The sequence below is a fragment of the Gekko japonicus genome, unplaced genomic scaffold, assembly GCF_001447785.1.
Source record: "Gekko japonicus isolate JY-2015 unplaced genomic scaffold, Gekko_japonicus_V1.1 scaffold2470, whole genome shotgun sequence".
Lineage (NCBI taxonomy): Eukaryota > Metazoa > Chordata > Lepidosauria > Squamata > Gekkonidae > Gekko > Gekko japonicus.
The window spans coordinates 78,325-96,324 of record NW_015164269.1 but is presented as its reverse complement, the minus strand read 5'-3'; the positions used below and the strand labels follow the sequence as shown (position 1 = coordinate 96,324).

Here is an 18,000-nt window from a genome sequence, read left to right as displayed (position 1 = left end):
ACTGTATCAGGGGGTCATGTATGAAGGGGGTATGTCTAAAGGTTCAAATCATTAGCCCGCCATTCCTGACACAAGTGTTCATGGTGTCCTGAGTACTAGGCTCTCAATAAACTGAAACTTCTGAAGGAACATTGTTGAGTGTCTTGACTGGGAAGCCTGACAGTCACTCACAATATTTGTTAGCATATTGGAAGTCCTCCCAAATCTACCCTGCCCTCCCACGCTGCCCATTTCAGTCATTCACCGTTCCTGTGACTTCTCTGAAGTTTTCCATCAAGTGATTCCTTTTTCCTCCCTCTCTGGGTTTCTCCCCCCCCTACCCTTATGCCTTTTCCATCTTGCTCATTTGGCCTCTGTCTGTTGTGTGTGCCTGTGTTTCGGAATAACAGCTCATATCTTTCCCCTTTGCAGTTCTCCTCTTTCTCCCACCCTTCCCCCTCCGTAAACTGGAAAGAGTCACGGGTGCAGAACAAATATCCAGAGAAAAGGGAGATCTTGTGACCAGCAAAAAGCACTGCCAACTGCAGGATCCTGCAAACTTCCTCCTAGTTAGAGGAACACAACCGTGCTGTGTGCATGGATGGAAAACAATCCCTTTCACAAACTGCGAGCGATAGGTTGCCACTGGTGGAAAAGAACTCCGTATCCTAGCCTTTCACCAATAGTTGAAAGAGATGTTCCAGCTGAACACTGTGCACTGTAAAAATACTGATGGAGAGTGTGATCAAAAAAAGCAGAATTGAAGGCTTGGCCCGTGATTGTTTTCAGGTCCACAGAAACCCCTCTGAGCCCTACCAAATGTTGTTGTCTCTACGCTGCTTCTAGGAAACCTGAAAAAGTCTGTACACTAGGAACAGTTTTCATTCGGGGACTGGAAGGGTTGATGGGCGAACGTAGGACATTAGAGAATGTCTGAGCTATCATTTTTGTTTTCACTTTATTCAGCTTCATGTGTTCATACACTGCTCCTCTCAGCATGCATACAAAAAGAAAAAGGATATCAAAGGGACCACAGTATCAAATGAACTAATAGAGAGAGACACACCATGTCACAAAAGCATCAATAATGCTGTATCCAATTTTGCAAACTATAATGTGAAATGTTATTATCTAATTAATTGTTACTAACTATATCTACCAAAACAGTCTATAGGCAATATTATCCTCTCATGCAAATATTAAATGACAGTTATATAATAAATATATAATGAATTCCAATGTTGTCCAGTGAATAAGAAAACTCATCAAATGGAATCAATGTCCATACATTGCAACAGACCGTATAAAATGTTCGCTATTTCAACTCAGTTGAATTTCCAGGAGAATCCACTGCTGGCCTTGGATATATAGGCCTGTGACTTTGCATCGTGGCAGGTAATCTGCTAACTCCCGTCTCTCCACTCTTCTTCAGAAGCCATAAACTTTGACTCAGCAATACTTCACGTAGACAGAAAATTCCATTCAGCAAAATCCTCACAATGTGGTATAAACTCTCAGTGCAGCATGTAATCAATCTGCGGAATAGTCTTCATATTTTCAAATCTGCACACACATACATGATTTCCCTTCTCTTTGTGGATTGTCAGAGGAGAAGGGGATCATACATGAGTGTGTGTGGATTTGAAAGTAGGCCATCCCTTGCTGGAACCTCCTCATACCTTGTAAACACATGAGCTCATGAAGCTGCCTTTTACTGAGTCAGACCATTCGTTCAGACCATTCCTTGCCAGGCTCCACCCTATACCTTCCCTGTCATCTGCAGGGTTGATGACCTCCAGGTGGTGGCTGGAGATCTCCTGGGGTTACAACTAGGGTTGCCAAGTTGGGTGTTGCGCCGCAGTGGGGGACTCCCGGCTGGCGTCTGGAGAGCGCGCGCACCAGCCGGAAGTGACGTGACGACGCCGGGCACGCTGGGGGCGGGGCCACGACCATCCAAGGGAAAACCATAGAGTTTTCCCTCAGGTAACCGTGGCCCCGCCCCCAGCGTGCCCAGCGTGGTCGCGTCACTTCCGGGTGACATGCACGTCGGGGTGGGGCTCCCCCTGGGGCCCGATCCACCGCCGGTGGGGAACGGGCCTCTGGGGCGGGGGTTTCACCGCCTTCCGGGGAGACTTGGCAAGGCTAGTTACAACTGATCTCCGGCAACAGATATCAGTTCACCTCGAGAAAATGGCCACTCTGGAAGTTGGCTTCTATGGCATTATACCCCATTGAAGCCCTTCCAAAACTCTACCCCCCCCCCGATGTCCAGGTATTTTCCAACCCAGAGTTGGCAACTCTAGCCATCCACCACTCCTTCCTCTGTCTTTCCTCTTCTTTGCTTCCTATGAGATCCTCGTCCGCTTCCTTCTCTATCATCCATCATTACCCAACAGAGCGATACTGATGACTCTGCAACGTGTGCTGGCTAATTACATGATGCAGCAGGAGAAGTTAAAGATTTTAAGGGCTGGGACAATCTCAAAGGCATTATGGTGGGAGAGGATATGTACTCTTCGTTGGCCGTCTCTGTATTTGAACAGCAAGGTGCTTTTGCAACCCTTGTCCTGTGATGATTATGGGGTGTCCACGAGGAAGACAACAGGAGAAAGGAAGGGCAGATTGAGAAAATTAATTTATGTGTGCTTAAGCTTTGTTTTCTTTTGGGGTGAGGAGCGAGAGCCGTTAAGCCAAAAGCTTAATGGAGAGGTAGGTTTTGAAGGAAGAAATAGAGCTGGCATCTCACAAGTTTTCTGGAAGGGCATTCTAAGCAACAGGAGGTAGCCCTGTTCACAAGTTACAGTGAACACATGTGCAATCAGCATACTATGTAAACTTGATTTTTCTTTATACATGTGTTGAGTAACTCTCATGTTACATTGGACGCTTGTACAGCTTGGACATTGTGACTGAAACTACACATTTATCCAGGGCTGGATTGTCAGGTCTCCAACCGTGGCAGGAGACTTTCTGCTAGCAACTCGCTCTTCCCAAAACTGCTTGTTCAGGCAATGGAGGAAATCTTTTTTAAATGCTGCTGTTACATGTGGCATGACGTCACTTCTAGGGAACACCTGGAAGTGATGTCGCTGTGAAACTCGGGTCTCGTTTGCCATGGTTTCTGCTGTTCTTTTGCTGTTCTTGGGTTCTGTATGCCTATTGTCTCATGTCATTCTGGTGGGAGGGGTGAGTGTGTGAGTATGTGGATGTGAGGACTGCTTTGCTAGAAGGTAACGGCGTTAAGCAGGGCCTCCTTTCCCTGGAAAGAATACATGCTTGACCTTGGAAGCCAGACACTGTTAGATACCAAGCTTGCAGGTGATGGAGGAGGGCTAATGGTGCATAGTAGATTTTGGCGGGCTGGATGTGTTTGTGTGATTGGGCTAATCATATGGAAGGGGGCTGTTTGAACTCTGTATAATATCAGAAGTGATGCCAAGAGGGTCAGTTCTGACACAGATAGTCTTAGCTTGACACATTCTCATCTCTCAACAAACAAATCACTACCAAGAGAGTGTTGTTGGGAGTAAGTTTGTTCAGGAGTCTAACATAGTGTCAAGCTCAGGTCTAACTTTTTATTTCTCTAAGTTCCATTTCTTTTCACCTTCGCTTGTCATTTTGAATTCCTAAGAAGTGTGTGTGTGTTGTTGGAGTGCATGGGAGTAGAGGTCGTAACTTTCCTGAAGATGTGCCCCGAGTTGGTTCCCGTGGGACTGATCTTGGAGTAACTCTCTGCCAGCCTAGTTTAGATAGGGCACCATATATCTGTCTGTGTTGCCATAGTAATGCCAGGGGTAGGTATGACGTGGATGAATGTGGAATTTTATGCTTTTACCTATATCTTGTAATTTCCTGCGAACTTCTTCAGTCCTAACAAAAGCTTTTGAACCCACAGTATCATATCTCTAATAAAGCATTACACTGCCAATAGTGTGTGTGGAGAGCGAATTAGCTGGGGACCTGACAGATTGTTAGGACTCCCATTAATCTCTTCCCCCCCGGCCCCAACCTACAACGGAATGGTGAATGGTGATGGAGATGGTGGGGCGAGTGGCGAGTACTGAGTCTGAACCTGAGAACCCCACGCATGACCTCGAGAAGAAGAAAGACAGCAAGGCCACTGGTGCTCAGCCAAAGAAGCACGTTCTCCTCCATCTTCCCAAAAGACACGACAGCCCCAATCTCTGGGATGATCTGGGCTGGTTGGTGAGCACCCGGAGAAAGGCTGATTGTGAGAAACGGCATGTCTCCCGCACCTTCCATGACAACCCAGACCTGGGCAAAATGCGAGAAGAGTGGGAAGACGAGCCAGCAACGGAGAGGGGCCAGTCTCTGAGCTGATGTGAAGGAGCTGAAGGAAGAATTGGAAGAGTCTGAGGAGGAGAAAAGCGAGGGTGAAGCCCCCCCCCTCGAAGACCTGATGGAGAGTGAGACTGGGCCTGTGACGCTCTGGAGGCTACATAGAATCATAGAGTTGAAAGGGGCCAGACAGATCATCTAGTCCAACCCCCTGCCCAATGCAGGACCAGCCTAAAGCATCTCTAACAAATTTTCGTCCAGCCTCTTCTTGAAAGCTGTCAGTGGGGAGCTAACCACCTCTCTAGGCAGCTGATTCCACTTTTGAACTACTCTGACTGTGAAAACGTTTTTTCCTAATATCCAGCCAATACCTTTCTGCATGTAATTTAAACCCATTGCTTCGGGTCCTATCCTCTGCTGCCAACTGGAACAGCTCCTTGCCCTCCTCCAAATGACACCTTTCAAATATTTAAAGAGAGCAATCATGTCCCCCCTCAATCTCCTCTTCTCCAAACTAACATTCCCAAGGCCCTTAGCCTTTCCTCGTAAAGCTCAGTCTCCAGACCCCTGATCATCCTCGTCGCTCTCTTCTGCACCCTCTTGATTTTGTCCACAACCTTTTTGAAGTGAGGCCTCCAGAACTGCACACAGTACTCCAGGTGCGGCCTGACCAAGACAGTATACAGAGGGGCTATGACCTCCTGCAATTTCAATGCTATGGTCCTTTTAATACAACCCAAGACTGAGTTTGCCCCCAGAACTGCACACAGTACTCAAGGTGCACACAGTACTCAGTACTCAAGAACTGCACACAGTACTCAGGGCTAAGAGCCCTGGGAATGAGTAGCCCTTCTACCCCTTCCTCCAGATCATTGATAAAAATATTGAAAAGTACTGGACCCAAAACCAAGTCCTACGACACCCCGCTGGACCTGGACACCTCCCTCCAATCTGATGAAACGCCATTGACCACCACTCTTTGGGTGCGGTCCTGTAACCAGTTCCCTATCCACCAAACTGTCCTATACTGGAGTCCACAGTCTTCCAGTTTGCCCATCAGAATGTCATGGGGAACCTTATCAAAAGCTTTACTGAAATCCAGGTAAATCACATCAACAGAGGTCCCACGATCCAGTAAGCTCATCACATGATCAAAGAAGGAAACCAGGTTTGTCTGACAAGATCTGTTGAGGACAAAACCATGCTGACTTCCCCGGATCACTAAGTGGTCCTTGAGATGCTTACAGATCAATCCCTTTAAAATCTGCTCTAATGTCTTCCCAGCAACAGAAGTCAGACTGTTTCCCGAGTCCCAGACCTGTAGTTTCCCGGGTCATCCTTCTTCCCTTTCTTAAAGATTGGGATAACATTTGCTCTTCTCCAGTCTTGTGGCACATCCCTAGTCCTCCAGGAGGCCTTGAAGATGATGGACAGAGGCTCTGCAAGGTCCTTAGAAAGTTCTTTGAGCACTCTTGGGTGCACACCATCTGGCCCAGGGGATTTGTATTCGTCCACTGCAGCCAAGCGCCTCTCCACAACCTCCCTGTCAGTGTCAACTGGACACTCAGGTGTCCTGTCATGTCCTATACCATCTCTAGATACGCTTGAGTTCTTCTGGGAGAAAACAGAGGCAAAAAAGTAATTCAGCCTGTCTGCTTTCGATGGCAGCCCGGGGAAGCTAACATTCTTTGTGATCCAGGTGCGCAAGATGCTGTGTGAGTGGGGGCACACCTTCCCCTCTGATGAGCAGCGTGTGGATTACGTGGCCTCTCGGCTTTGGGAGCGGGCAGCCGACTGGTTTGTGGGGCTTTACAACATCACGGCCCCGGAGCTTCGAGATGTGGACGCCTTCATACAGGCCCTGCGGCACCAGTTCGAGGACCCGCTGGAGCTAGAGAAGGCTCGCACACGCCTCCGGGGCTGCGTCAAGGAGCTTGGTTTGTACAGGAGTACTCCGATGAGTTCAGAGCCACTGCAGCCAAGCTCCAGGGCTGGCCGGAAGAGGTATGACGTGGATGAATGTGGAATTTTATGCTTTTACCTATATCTTGTAATTTCTTGCGAATTTCTTCAGTCTTAACAAAAGCTCTTGAACCCACAGCATCATATCTCTAATAAAGCATTACACTGCCAATAGTGTGTGTGGAGAGTGAATTAGCTGGGGACGTGACCCATAGTGTCACAACTCACTTTGACACATTGTACCACAATCATGATGAGCGTAGTTGGCGAGGACACGGGGACTGAGACCCAAACAGAGTGACCAGTCTTTTAACCCCCTAAACCTACTGAGGAAGAAAAGCCCCGGGACCGAGGGGCGAGACCAAAGGATCTGCGATCAGAGCATGAGATGGGATGCTCCCAACTGGTTGATGACCTCCTCCCAAAGAGCCTGGCGAAGACAGTAGGAGGCCGAGTGGTCGAGGGTTGTTCCACAACGACCCTGAGCGCCTGAGGGTGGTTGAGCTGTTCTGAGAAGAATCTGACATCGAGCTGGTTTGGCAGGAGCTTATGTGCGAGATGGCCAAATGATGGCAGGACACCTGGGCAGCCCTAGAGGACCTTCCAGCCACCATCCGGTTGGTCCTGCAACAGGAGCTGCAAGGGGAGGACGTGAGAGGCATACCAGCCCAGCCGAAGCAGGCCCAGTGGTGCAACTGGCTCCACAACCCTTGCTGGCACCACAACTTATGCATGGGTAAATTCAAGAGCTGTGGTTCCAGGAAAATTTATGCCTGAGGAAGATTTGTTCGAAACACGCAGGTTATGCATTGTTCGGTGCAAATAACTGTACATTGGTATTTATCCTCCATCAGGAAGAAGACAGTTGGACTCTTCGTGTTATATCACTTAGTTTGAAAGTGTTTGAAATGTGATGTTGTAGTTTGAAAGTGTTTACAATACACTAGAGTTGATGTTGTATATATAAATCAAATATATTTAGGTATAAGTGCATGTGACTATTGTGTTTATTATTTCAACACGGTGTTTTCTGCGTTTATCTTACCTCCAGGTGAAGCCTGGAGATCTTCCAGAATCACAACTTAGCTTCAGATGACAGAGAGCAGTTCCCCTTGAGAAAATGGCTGCATTGGAGGGTGGACTGCATGCTTATATACCCCTGAGGGTCCCTCCCCCTCCCTAAACGCTACCCTCTCTAGGCTCCACCCCCTGAATCTCCAGGAATTTCCAAACCCAGAGTTGGCAACCCTGCTCAGAAACCATTTTATGTTAGGCAGCTGCTGGCAGAAGGGGCTGGTCTGGGTGGTGATTTCAGGCCCTACCTCTGTCATCCACAATTGGGTCATTTGGATTTATTTTCAGGAGGCAACCCTTCCCATTCCGCTGTTCCTGCCCTGTTCTCAAGTCATCTCCCCCGCCCTGCTCTGCCTTGCTGTCCGGCTTCCTTCAGGAAACTAGGAAGGAGTCTCCTGCCCGCCCTCAGTCTGAGGTGGGGCAAGATATTTGTAGGTGGTGTTTCCAGGACTCCCACACTGGACATTCTTGTTGCATTAGATAAGCTGTTGTCTGTGAAGTATGGTTGTGACGAAGCAGGGCGTGTGTGTTGGAGGAAGGAGAGATGGAGTGGGTTGCATAATGGAGGAGGAATGACGGAATGATCCTGGGTCCAAAATGCCTTCATGTATCCTTCTGGTGGGTAAGGAAAGGAGGTCGTGCAGCTTTGTTTGAAGCCTCCCTTCTCTGTTTAGTCTTTGGAAGTAAAACTCTGCTGCCAGCTCCTGGGACACTCTTGTGAAAGCAAAGAACCTCACAAGCTCAGGAGGAGAACTTTGGCCTGTGGTATAGCAAAATCAGGAGCCCAGCGAGGGTGGAGACGAAAGTTGGCAGGCCTGTCCCTCATTACAGCTGGCGTGGCGTAGTTGTTGTAACGTCAGATTAGGATCTGGGAGACCCAGGTTTGAATGCCTGCTCTGCCGCAGAATCTTGCTGGGTGACCGTCGGCCAGTTGCGTGCTCTCAGTCTAACCTACCTCACAGGGTTGTTGTGAGGATAAATTGGAAGAGGAAGAGGATGTAAACTGCTTTGAGTCCTCATTGGGGAGAAAGGCGGGGTTAAATGGAGTAAAGTATATACTAAAATACTGGTTCATGCCTGTGGGAGAACAGTTCTCTGTTAGGGTTACCAAGTACCTACCGCGAATTGGCGGGGGGGGGGACATAGTTCTTGGTGGGAACATTCCCGCGGGGAAAACACACACGCTGCACTATGCTGTCGCCCAGACGTGACGTAGGCACATAGCTGGGCGACGCTCTAGCAATGGGGCTGAAAACTCGATGGTACCATTGAGTTTTCAGCTTCATTGCCAGAGCATCACCCAGCTATGTGCCCAGCGTGCTGACGTCACGTCTGGGCGATGGCATAGTGTGACGCGGGTGTGTTACAGGCAGGAATGTTCCGGCGGGAAAGCATGTGTCCCCCGCCGATTTGCAGTAGGTACTTGGTAACCCTATTCTCTGTGCTCAGCTGGCAGATTACTCAGCAGGGCTGCTGAACACCCATAGTGTGTTCCAGTGTAGTTTATAGTGGTTAATGTGGGAGACTGAGGTTCGAATCTTCACTTTGCTCGACTTATTCCTGATTTTCTTGGCAGTTGATCCACAAGCAATGGAAACAGTTTGGATGTAGATCTTCCATACATCTGCCCTTCCTTTGCATTTTCACAGTTATGCAGTCAGTTTATTTTCTTCTGCATCTGCCTTTAATCAGGATTTTCAGGGGAGGGGGCCGGTGTCATTGGTGGTATCACAGCATCCCCTCCCCCTTTTATTTTTTGTACATGCTTATATTGATATATTTATATCATGGCTGCATTTTTAAAAAAGACACTAAAATATTGATGTAACATTGTAGTGACCGGTTTAGCATGTCTCTGAATTCTCAGCTTTCAATTTTAAAGAAGTCAGTCTCCAGTCTTTTCCCTCACTGAGAAAAAGGCATATATCCACGAGGGAAGGGGCTAGAGTTTTACTTTTAAAAAAATGAACCCGGGAATTCAGAGACCCTGCTAAATTTATCAATATTTCAGTGCCTTCAAAAAAATAATAAAAACCCTTGTCTTTGGGGCAGGGGAGGAAGAGAAGGAGTAGTTTGCCAGTGATGACAGTCCAGTCATCAAAAAGTGGGCTGGAAGTGCATGGGAATGGATGGGACAAAGAAAACGGAGAGAAGCATTATGCACAATGAAAAGGGCAACTCAAAATTGGCTTCCAGGAAAAAATCAAGATAAAAGTGGTATCAAAAGAAATGGGGAAAAAATGGGGGGGAGACACCCCCCCCCCCCGAAGTGAAAACGAAAGTCACAAAAACTTGTGGAGATCAGGGGGATAACCAAAGCAGTATGGGACCACAACCAACAAAGCAACTCTTGTGGAAAAGCCTTATGTGACTAGGGTTGCCAAGTCGAATATCCTTACCGGTGTGTGGGGGGGGAGCGTCGCCTGGCTCCGGGAGCTCTCCTCCGATGCACGCCGCCAGCACGTCCCCGAAGTGACGCGCGGCGTCGATCACATTAGGGGCGTGGCCCCGATCATCCATAGAGTTTTCCCTCCGAAGATCGGGGCCACGCCCCCAACATGATCGACGTGGTTGCGTCACCTCTGGTGACGCAGCCACGCTGCACTTACGGGGCGGAGTTCCTCCCGGGGCCCGATTCCGCGGTGGCGGAAATCAGGCCTCCAAAGCGGGGGTTTACCCGCCCCCACTTGGCAGCCCTATATGTGACCTTGGGCCTGTTGAGCGCTCTCAGCCTAACCTAAGTTACAAGGTGTTTGTTGTGAGGATAAAATGGAGAAAGGGAGAATGATGTTGTAAACTGCTTTGGGTCCCTCTTGGGGAGATGTCTTGGGTCCCTCTTGGGGAGATGCAATGTCTCAGCAGACAGTTTTTGCGCTAGTTGACATCTCAGCTTGAAGGTGGGGCTTGGGATTGGGAGGGGGTCCTTTCTGGGGAGACTGCTGCATACTGCTGAGTGGAGGGTGGGCATGCTAATTGTTCTTGTTTCTTTCTGCATTGCAGCCCCAAACGAGATCCTCCACAACATAACACAGCCTCTCGGAAGTGAACGGACTCGCCCTTCGCCTGCCACAGTTGGCGATAATGGATGTTGCCGGGGTGACCAGTCTCCCACTCCTGCCACACCAGCGCCCATCCCTTCTCCCTCTGTGGCTGTTCCTGCGGGAGCAACGCTGCCCACCCAGAATGGGCACATGGGCCCTGATACTACTGCAGTGTCCCCGGCTGAATCCAGGCCTCCCCCTCAAGCTGACCAGGCTGGCTGCCAGCCTGCCCCAGCACTTCCTGCTGTCTTGACCCCCAAAAGTCATCATCCCCCACCAACAGGTGCCCAGGCCACACCCTCCACAGAAGAAACAAGCCTCCCAGAAAGTGCTCAAAGACCATCCAAGAATGACCTGCCTTCCTCTGGTACGGGATCTTCCAGCCCACGGACTAAACAAGGTACTTTTGGGGTTGGTGTTTCTAGGATCTATATGGGAGCAAAGGTGGCATATTGGTTGTCCATGTTACTGTTACGCAGTTTGTCATTATGCTGTCGAAGGCTTTCACAGCCGGAGTTCATCAGTTGTTGTAGATTTTCCGGGCTCTATGGTTGTGGTCTTGGCATTATAGGACCTGACATTTCGCCAGCAGCTGTGACTGGCATCCTCAGAGGTATAACACAGAAAGATGGAGTACTCTCTGTGTCAAGGTGAGAAGACACAACCCAGAGAGAACATTGGCAAGAAAGGTGCACTCTGTACATGTTCATGGTCTTCATTTTGCTGTTACTTAAAATGGTGTGGTACAGTTTCAAAGGGACAATTAACTGGAGTGTGTAAAAGGAATGACCGGATTGCTCATTGGAGAACAATAGGAGATATCTGGAGGCCTGTTAGAGATAATGGGAGCCGGGAATGCCAATTGTCTTGCATGGGCTCCACTGAAATACATTGCAGCACAAAAAAAGTTGCAAAGAAAATGTGGAATGGTTTTTCCATTAAGGGGCATGGGGGGCTTTCACGTGAGGTTCTTTGCTGATCCTTGTTTGATTTTCATATGCCTGCATCCTCTGTATGCCTTTCTCACGCCTTAGGACTTGGAAACTTTTTTTTAAAAAAATAATGTTTTTATTGGTTTTGTCAAAAACGTTTTGACAACAAACAAGGTAAACAGAATAAGAAGCAAAAGGTGGCTGTGGCTGGATGACCACACTTCTGGTAACATGGGGGTGTGGCCTAATAGGCTAATGAGCTGTGCTGTTAGGGGTGTGGCCTAATAGGTTAATGAGTTTCTGCTGTTGGGTGTGACCTATTATGCTAATAAGTTCCTGCTGGGCTTTTTCTACAAAAAGAGCCCTGGGATGCCCCAAACTCTCGAAACTGATCAAAGGCCAATTGCAAATGCCTTGTGTGAGGTCAGGGCTCTTTGTCTTTCTGGTGGGAGAACCGGTTCGGTGGGCTCACCATCTTTTATTTAAAGAGTGATCATCTGTACCCACCGATAAAGGGCTGTCTTTCCAAAGTTCAGGGTGGAAGAAGCTGTCTTCAACTGCAATGTTTTTGCTTTCCCCAAAGCAGCAAAGGAAAACTCTCTTATGCAGGAGAAAACGAAAAGGCATGGTTTGGGGGAAATGGTTAGGGTTGCTTCCAGCCCCTGGAGAGTCTAGCCACTGAATCTAGTCCACTTCTGTTTGCATCGCCCAACCTGGACTGAGTATCTTAGCATTCAGGTTGTCAGCCAGTCAGTATTGATTTGTCTGACCTGTAAAACTACACTCTCTATTGAGTTACCATTATTTGTAAATATTGGGGGGGGGGGGGGGTTGTGCTTGGGGCCTAATTGTACTTTCCAAAGTCTTTGTCTCATCCCAGCATGTCTGGGGCTGGTGCTGGGGCAGAAGGCCCCAGGTTCAATCCCTCACATCTCCAGTTAAAAAAATCAGGTAGTGAGTGATGTGAAAGACCTCAGCCTGAGATGCTGGAAAGTCACTGCTAGTCTGAGTAGACCAGGAGTGTCAAACTTAAGGTCCACAGGCCAGAAACGGCCTGCCCATGGCTATCAGGCCCGCAGCTCTTTCTTTCCCCCTCATCCCCCCCCCCCCTTTGAAGCTTGATGCTGTTGAAGTTCCTAGCTCCCTTCTTCTTCTCTTTGCCTGCTTGGGCAGGAAGCTCTTCTGGGCTTGCAAAGTTACAAAGAAAATACGGAAAGGATTTTTCCATTAAGGTCTCTGCACCCAGATAGACTACTCTGGGATTGTTTCCAGCAATAGAATCTGTGTTCTGAGACTGGAATGACAGGGCGCAGAGTGGGATGACAGCCCCTGGGAGTAGCAGCAACATTCTGGGAATGGAATTCCACTCTGGAGGCCCTCATTCCAATCCCAGAACACTTCTGCTACTCCCAGGGACTGTCATTTCACTCTGGTGGCTGTCATTCCAGACCCAGAATAGTCTATCTGGACCCAGAGACCGTAATGGGAAATCTGTTCTGCATTTTCTTTGCAACTTTGTCTGTGTTGCAATGTATTTCAGTGCAGTGGAGCTCAAGAAGTTTCACTTTTCAGTGTTTGTATAGCTGAAGCTGCTGCTTGTTGGAGTTGTCTCCTTGCAAATACAGAGTTGATGTTTTGAGCCGGCTTGTCTCTACTGAATGGACCTGAGAACAGGTGCCTGAGTGAGTACTCTAACCTGGGAACCCACAGCGAAAGGGGGACATTATACTGGAGAGCCACTGCCACTGAGTAGACCGGGGTGGGGGAGGGGGTGGGGGAGCTTGCAATGCCCAGCCATTTTATTTTCCTAGGCTCAGAGCAGTTTATATTTTTAGTTTCTGCTGTGATCCTTGTGCCTTTTCTTGATTTTTTAAAATTGCATTGCCCAACCCTACTATTCCCCCCACCTTTCCATTTTAGGCAGGTATCTTTTGGGGGGTGGAGGTTTGGGAGGTGTCAGTTATCAGACCGTTAAATAAACAAAATGTCACAAGAGTTTTAAGCATATTTGTATTTTAAGTAAAAGAGAAACCCATAGCCCTCTGGTCCCTGGCCAAGGCTTCCAACAGGTTATGCCCTCCCTGCAGTCGTGCCCAAGTCGTACGGTTGCCAACTCCGAGTTGCGGAATAGATTTGGGGGAGGGGGTGGAGCCTGGGGGGGTTGGGGAGGGGAGGGACCTCAGCAGTATACAATGCCACAGAGTCCACTTTCTCTAGGGGAACTGATCTCTTTTGTCTGGAGATCAGTTGTAATAGTGGGAGATCTTCAGGCCCCACCTGGAAGTTGGCAGCCCTAGATGGACCAGTGGTCTGATCCAGTATGTCAGCTTTGTGTATTCATGTGGCTTTGTTCTATCAACCAGAAGTGCTCAGGGAGTTTCGTGCTTGGAACTAGGGTTACCAGCCTCCTGGTGGGGCCTGGGGATCTCCCGGAATGACAACTGATCTTCAGATGACAAGATTGGTCCCCTGGAGAAAATGGCCACTTCAGCGGGTGGACTCTATGGCATCACAGCCTTGCTGAGCACACTCCACCCCCAAATAGCTAAGAATTTCCCGGTGTGGAGTTAGCAACCCTGCATGGAACAATTATTGTGAATGTATACTGCTTGTCAGTCTTTGGAAGCCGCCCTGAGCCTGCCTGGCGGGGAGGGTGGGAAAAAAGTGAAATAAATAAATAAATAAATAAACTCCCAGGCATGCAGGGGCCAGGTTCAGTTGCAACCATGGTGCACAGGGAGAGGGGCCTCCCATACCATTTTCCCAATTCGAAATGGCCCCATGGAGATGTTGTTTAGGTCATGGGTGGGGGAGTGTATGTAGTCCATCAATTCATGTAAGTTTTCCCAGGGAGCAAATAGCAGGTATGCAATGCTAGAGACTTTTGCACATTTTGAATGCTGCTGCTTATTATTCTTGGCTGATTAGTAACCCCCTTCCCACTTTCATGGAGTGGGGCAGTTCTGTTCATAGCCTATCACATTCTACTTTGGTCCTCCCATGCTCTCTCCATTGCCCACCATGTTTGACCTTGCTTGTTCTGGCTCTGAGTCCTAATGCAGGTGTGGAGGAGGGGCTGTCCATCAGCTTTTTAAATTAAAAAAGGCCATAGGATAGGAACATAAGAGCCCACTGGATGAGACCAGTGGTCTATCTAGTCCAGCATCCTGTTTTACACATTGGCCAAACACTTGCCCTGGAGGGTCAACAAATAGGAAACAGCAGGGGTCATTTCGTAGAAAAAGAGCGGCAGGAGCTCATTAGCATAAGGTATTCTAATGAGCTACTAGGCTATTAGCATAATATCTCATTAGCATATGCCACACCCCCTGACATCACCGGAAGTGATGTCAGAAGGGGACGCAAAAGGGGGGGTAAGGCAAGAGGGAAGGAAAGAGAGAGAGAGTACAGAGAAGGAAAGAGAGAAGGAAAGAGGGAAAGAAAGAGAAGGAAAGAAGGAAGGAAAGAGGGGATAAAAAGAGAGAGGGAAAGAAAGAGAAGGGAAGAAATGAGGGAAAGAGGAAAAGGAGAGAACAAAAGGAGGGAAAGAACATAAGAACATAAGAGACGCCAATGTTGGATCAGGCCAGGGCCCATCCAGTCCAACACTCTGTATCACACAGTGGCCAGAAATACCAGTGCCATCAGGAGGTCCACCAGTGGGGCCAGGACATTAGAAGCCCTCTGATTAGAAGCCCTCCCACTGTTGCCCCCCCCCCAAGTACCAAGAAGACAGAGCATCACTTGCCCCAGAGCCCCTATCTATACCTTTACAGAGAAAAGGAAAGGAGGGAAAGAAAGAGGGCAAAGAGATGGGGAGAGGGAGGAAGGCTCTCCCACGCCCCACTAAGCCCCCACCCCCGTGGATCCCTCACTTGGATCCCTCACTTACCATGTTCAAGGCCTTCCCCAGGCCGCAGAACTCCGGTGCGGGCCCAGGGAGGCCAGCCACGGGCCTCCTCAGGCCTCCCCTGGGCCGCAGCGCTCCAGCGTGGGCCCTGGAAGGCCGATGATGGGCCTCCTCAGGCTTCCCCTGGGCCACAGCGCTCCAGCACGGGCCCTGGGAAGCCGGCGATGGGCCTGTTCAGGCCTCCCCTGGGCCGCAGCGCTCCAGCGTGGGCCCTGGAAGGCCGATGATGGGCCTCCTCAGGCTTCCCCTGGGCCACAGCGCTCCAGCACGGGCCCTGGGAAGCCGGCGATGGGCCTGTTCAGGCCTCCCCTGGGCCACAGTGCTCCAGCGTGGTCCCCGGGAGGCCGGCGACGGGCCTCCTCAGGCCTCCCCCGGTCTACAGCGCTTTGGTTCAGGGAGCTGGGGATGGGGCTTGCTGCCACTGCCATTTGTGCCAGCTCCTGAGCTGCTGGAGCGGTACTCCGGCGCGCTCCAGCCCCAAATGACCCCTGGGAAACAGGCCAAAGCCTTCCCCTGATGCTGCCTCCTAGCACTGGTAATCAGAGGTTGACTGCCTCTGGCTATGGAGGTTCCCTTTACTCACCATGCCTAATAACTATTGATGGACCTCTCCTACATGAATAAGGTTTGCCAGCTTCCATTATAAAAACAGCATTAAATTAGGAACAGGAACAGACTAATGAGTTAGTCTAATTAAAAAGGGCTGGCTTGGAGGCAACCAAACTGATTGTTGAAGGGGGATTCCCCCTTTCTTTTCAATCACTGTGAAACTCAGACTGAAGGTTGACGGGCTTACTGACTAGTCTGCTGGATCAAGAACAGTTTGGAGCTCTGATCTTCTGAACAACACCATCCTTCCCTCCTAGTGTAGGGACCTGACGGAGTAGCCCTTCCTTCACATCAGGATGAAGAGAACTGGGCACTACTCCCCAGAGTGTGGGAACAGCTGCCACCCAGTACAGAAAGAGTAAACTGAATTGGGTGTTGTTCCAGCACCAATATTCTACTGGGCGGGGGGAACAGACTGTACACCAACAAAAGACAAATGCAGCATGTTTATTCCAAGTGTGTGTGTGTGGGGGGGGGACAAGTAGTTTGTTTTGGTGCAAAGAAAAGGAATAGGAGAAAGGGGGCAAGGATTTAGAATAAGTATAGATCTCCTTGTGTGAGTGAACCATCTCTAATCTACTCTCTGCAGGCAAAGTGGAAAAAAATAAAAGTATAACATGTAACCACTAGCTAGTATCTTAGGTCTTTATGTTTGTATCTTAGGTCTTTATGTTTGACTAGGAAAAAGGCCCATTGTGGAAATAAATACAACGGCCTCTAGAAAGAGGCTCTGGGTGGGTGCCCAGGCCTTGGACACTCAGTGTCGATTTGCTGTGGCGACCTCAGCAGGATATAATGACACTGAGTCTACCATTTTCTCCAGAGAAACTGATCTCTACTACCTAAAGAACAGTTGTAATTTTGAGTGATCTCCAACCCTCACCTGGAGATTGGCAACGATGGTTCCCCAGAAGGGAATAGTTGGTTTGGAGGGTGGAGTCTATGGCTTTGTGCCTGTCCGAGGTCCCACGCCTCCTGAAATCTCACCCTCTCCAGGCTCCATCCCTCACATCTCTAGGAATTTCCCACCTAGAGTTCGCAACCCTATCTCCTTCCCAGCCAATCATCAACCTACCCTTATTTCCCCCTCACTCTTCAGCTTTCCACCCCCCACACACCTGCAGCCTCTCCCATGCTCTGAAGCTCTGACTGCTACGTCACATTGGCTGTCATATGGGGGCCACCTCAGCAGCATATAAGGATACAGAGCCCACCATTTTCTCCAGGGGAACTGATCTCTGCCATCTGGAAAGCAGTTGTAATTCTGAGTGATCTCCGGCCCTCACTTGGAGATTGGACACATTTTACCTCAGAACAGCAAACTGTTTAGAATGTTAGAGGCAAAAGCCAATCAAGTCGCATATGCAAACGACCTCTGTGTTCTGAGGCAGAGGCCAATGAGGCTGCATATGCAAATAACCTCTGTGTTCTGACTGGCTATGGGGGGGAGAGGATTAGCAAAATGTTTAGAATGTTGGAGGCAGGATGCAGGCAAAGCAGCCAGTGGATAGGGAGACCCTCTGAATGACAGATCAGAGAGCAAACTGATTTTGGAGCGTGTGGAATGTTCTAGAGAAGTGCCACCACCATTCAGCTTTTATTTATAAGGGCTTGCAAGTTCCCCTTGGCCATTAGGGTAAATACTCCCTTCTCCCCCCCTCCCCCATACCATTTCAGACTGTATGGCGGGTGGGGAGAATTGAATATTTGCTTCTTTCCCTGAATAATATATTGCCAACCCATAAAAAACTGGCATGTCTGAGCAATGGTTGCCCTAGGACCTTTTCCCTGATGTGCTACAAAGACCAGATTGGAGTTGTGCGGAACAGGATGAGGCAGTCACCTCATCTGCCATATGGTCTGTGGCATAAATTCCCAAGGCATCTGCTAATTTGCTGAGGGAGAGGAAGTGAGGATACTCCATGGCTGAGAATCAAAGTCCTCTACATTTCAGACTGTTTCAGAGGGTGGACGTGTTGATCTGTGGTAGAACAGCTAGATTCCAGTCCAGGAACACCTTAGAGAACAAGATTTTGGGGGTATGAACTTTCAGGCGTCCAAGTTGTCTTTGTCAGATACATTTCAGATGATGGACCTGCCAGTAGCCTTATGACAGGAGCAATGCTCCTTCTAAGCTGTGGAGTCTTGTGAGCAAAAATTCTACTTTGTGAGCTACTGGCATTAAAGTTGTGAG

General features: G+C 49.1%; 1 protein-coding gene across 1 annotated transcript in view; it reads left to right on the top strand.

Annotated features, from left to right (window-relative positions):
• The first annotated feature begins 5,986 nt into the window (after window positions 1–5,986).
• LOC107108310 (MAP7 domain-containing protein 1-like) overlaps window positions 5,987–18,000 on the top strand; it is a 69,233-nt gene continuing 57,219 nt past the window's right edge. The window contains exons 1-2 of the mRNA XM_015408728.1: window positions 5,987–6,215; window positions 10,315–10,755. Of these exons, the coding sequence (XP_015264214.1) occupies window positions 5,987–6,215; window positions 10,315–10,755 (670 nt within the window). The remainder of the gene's footprint in view (window positions 6,216–10,314; window positions 10,756–18,000) is intronic.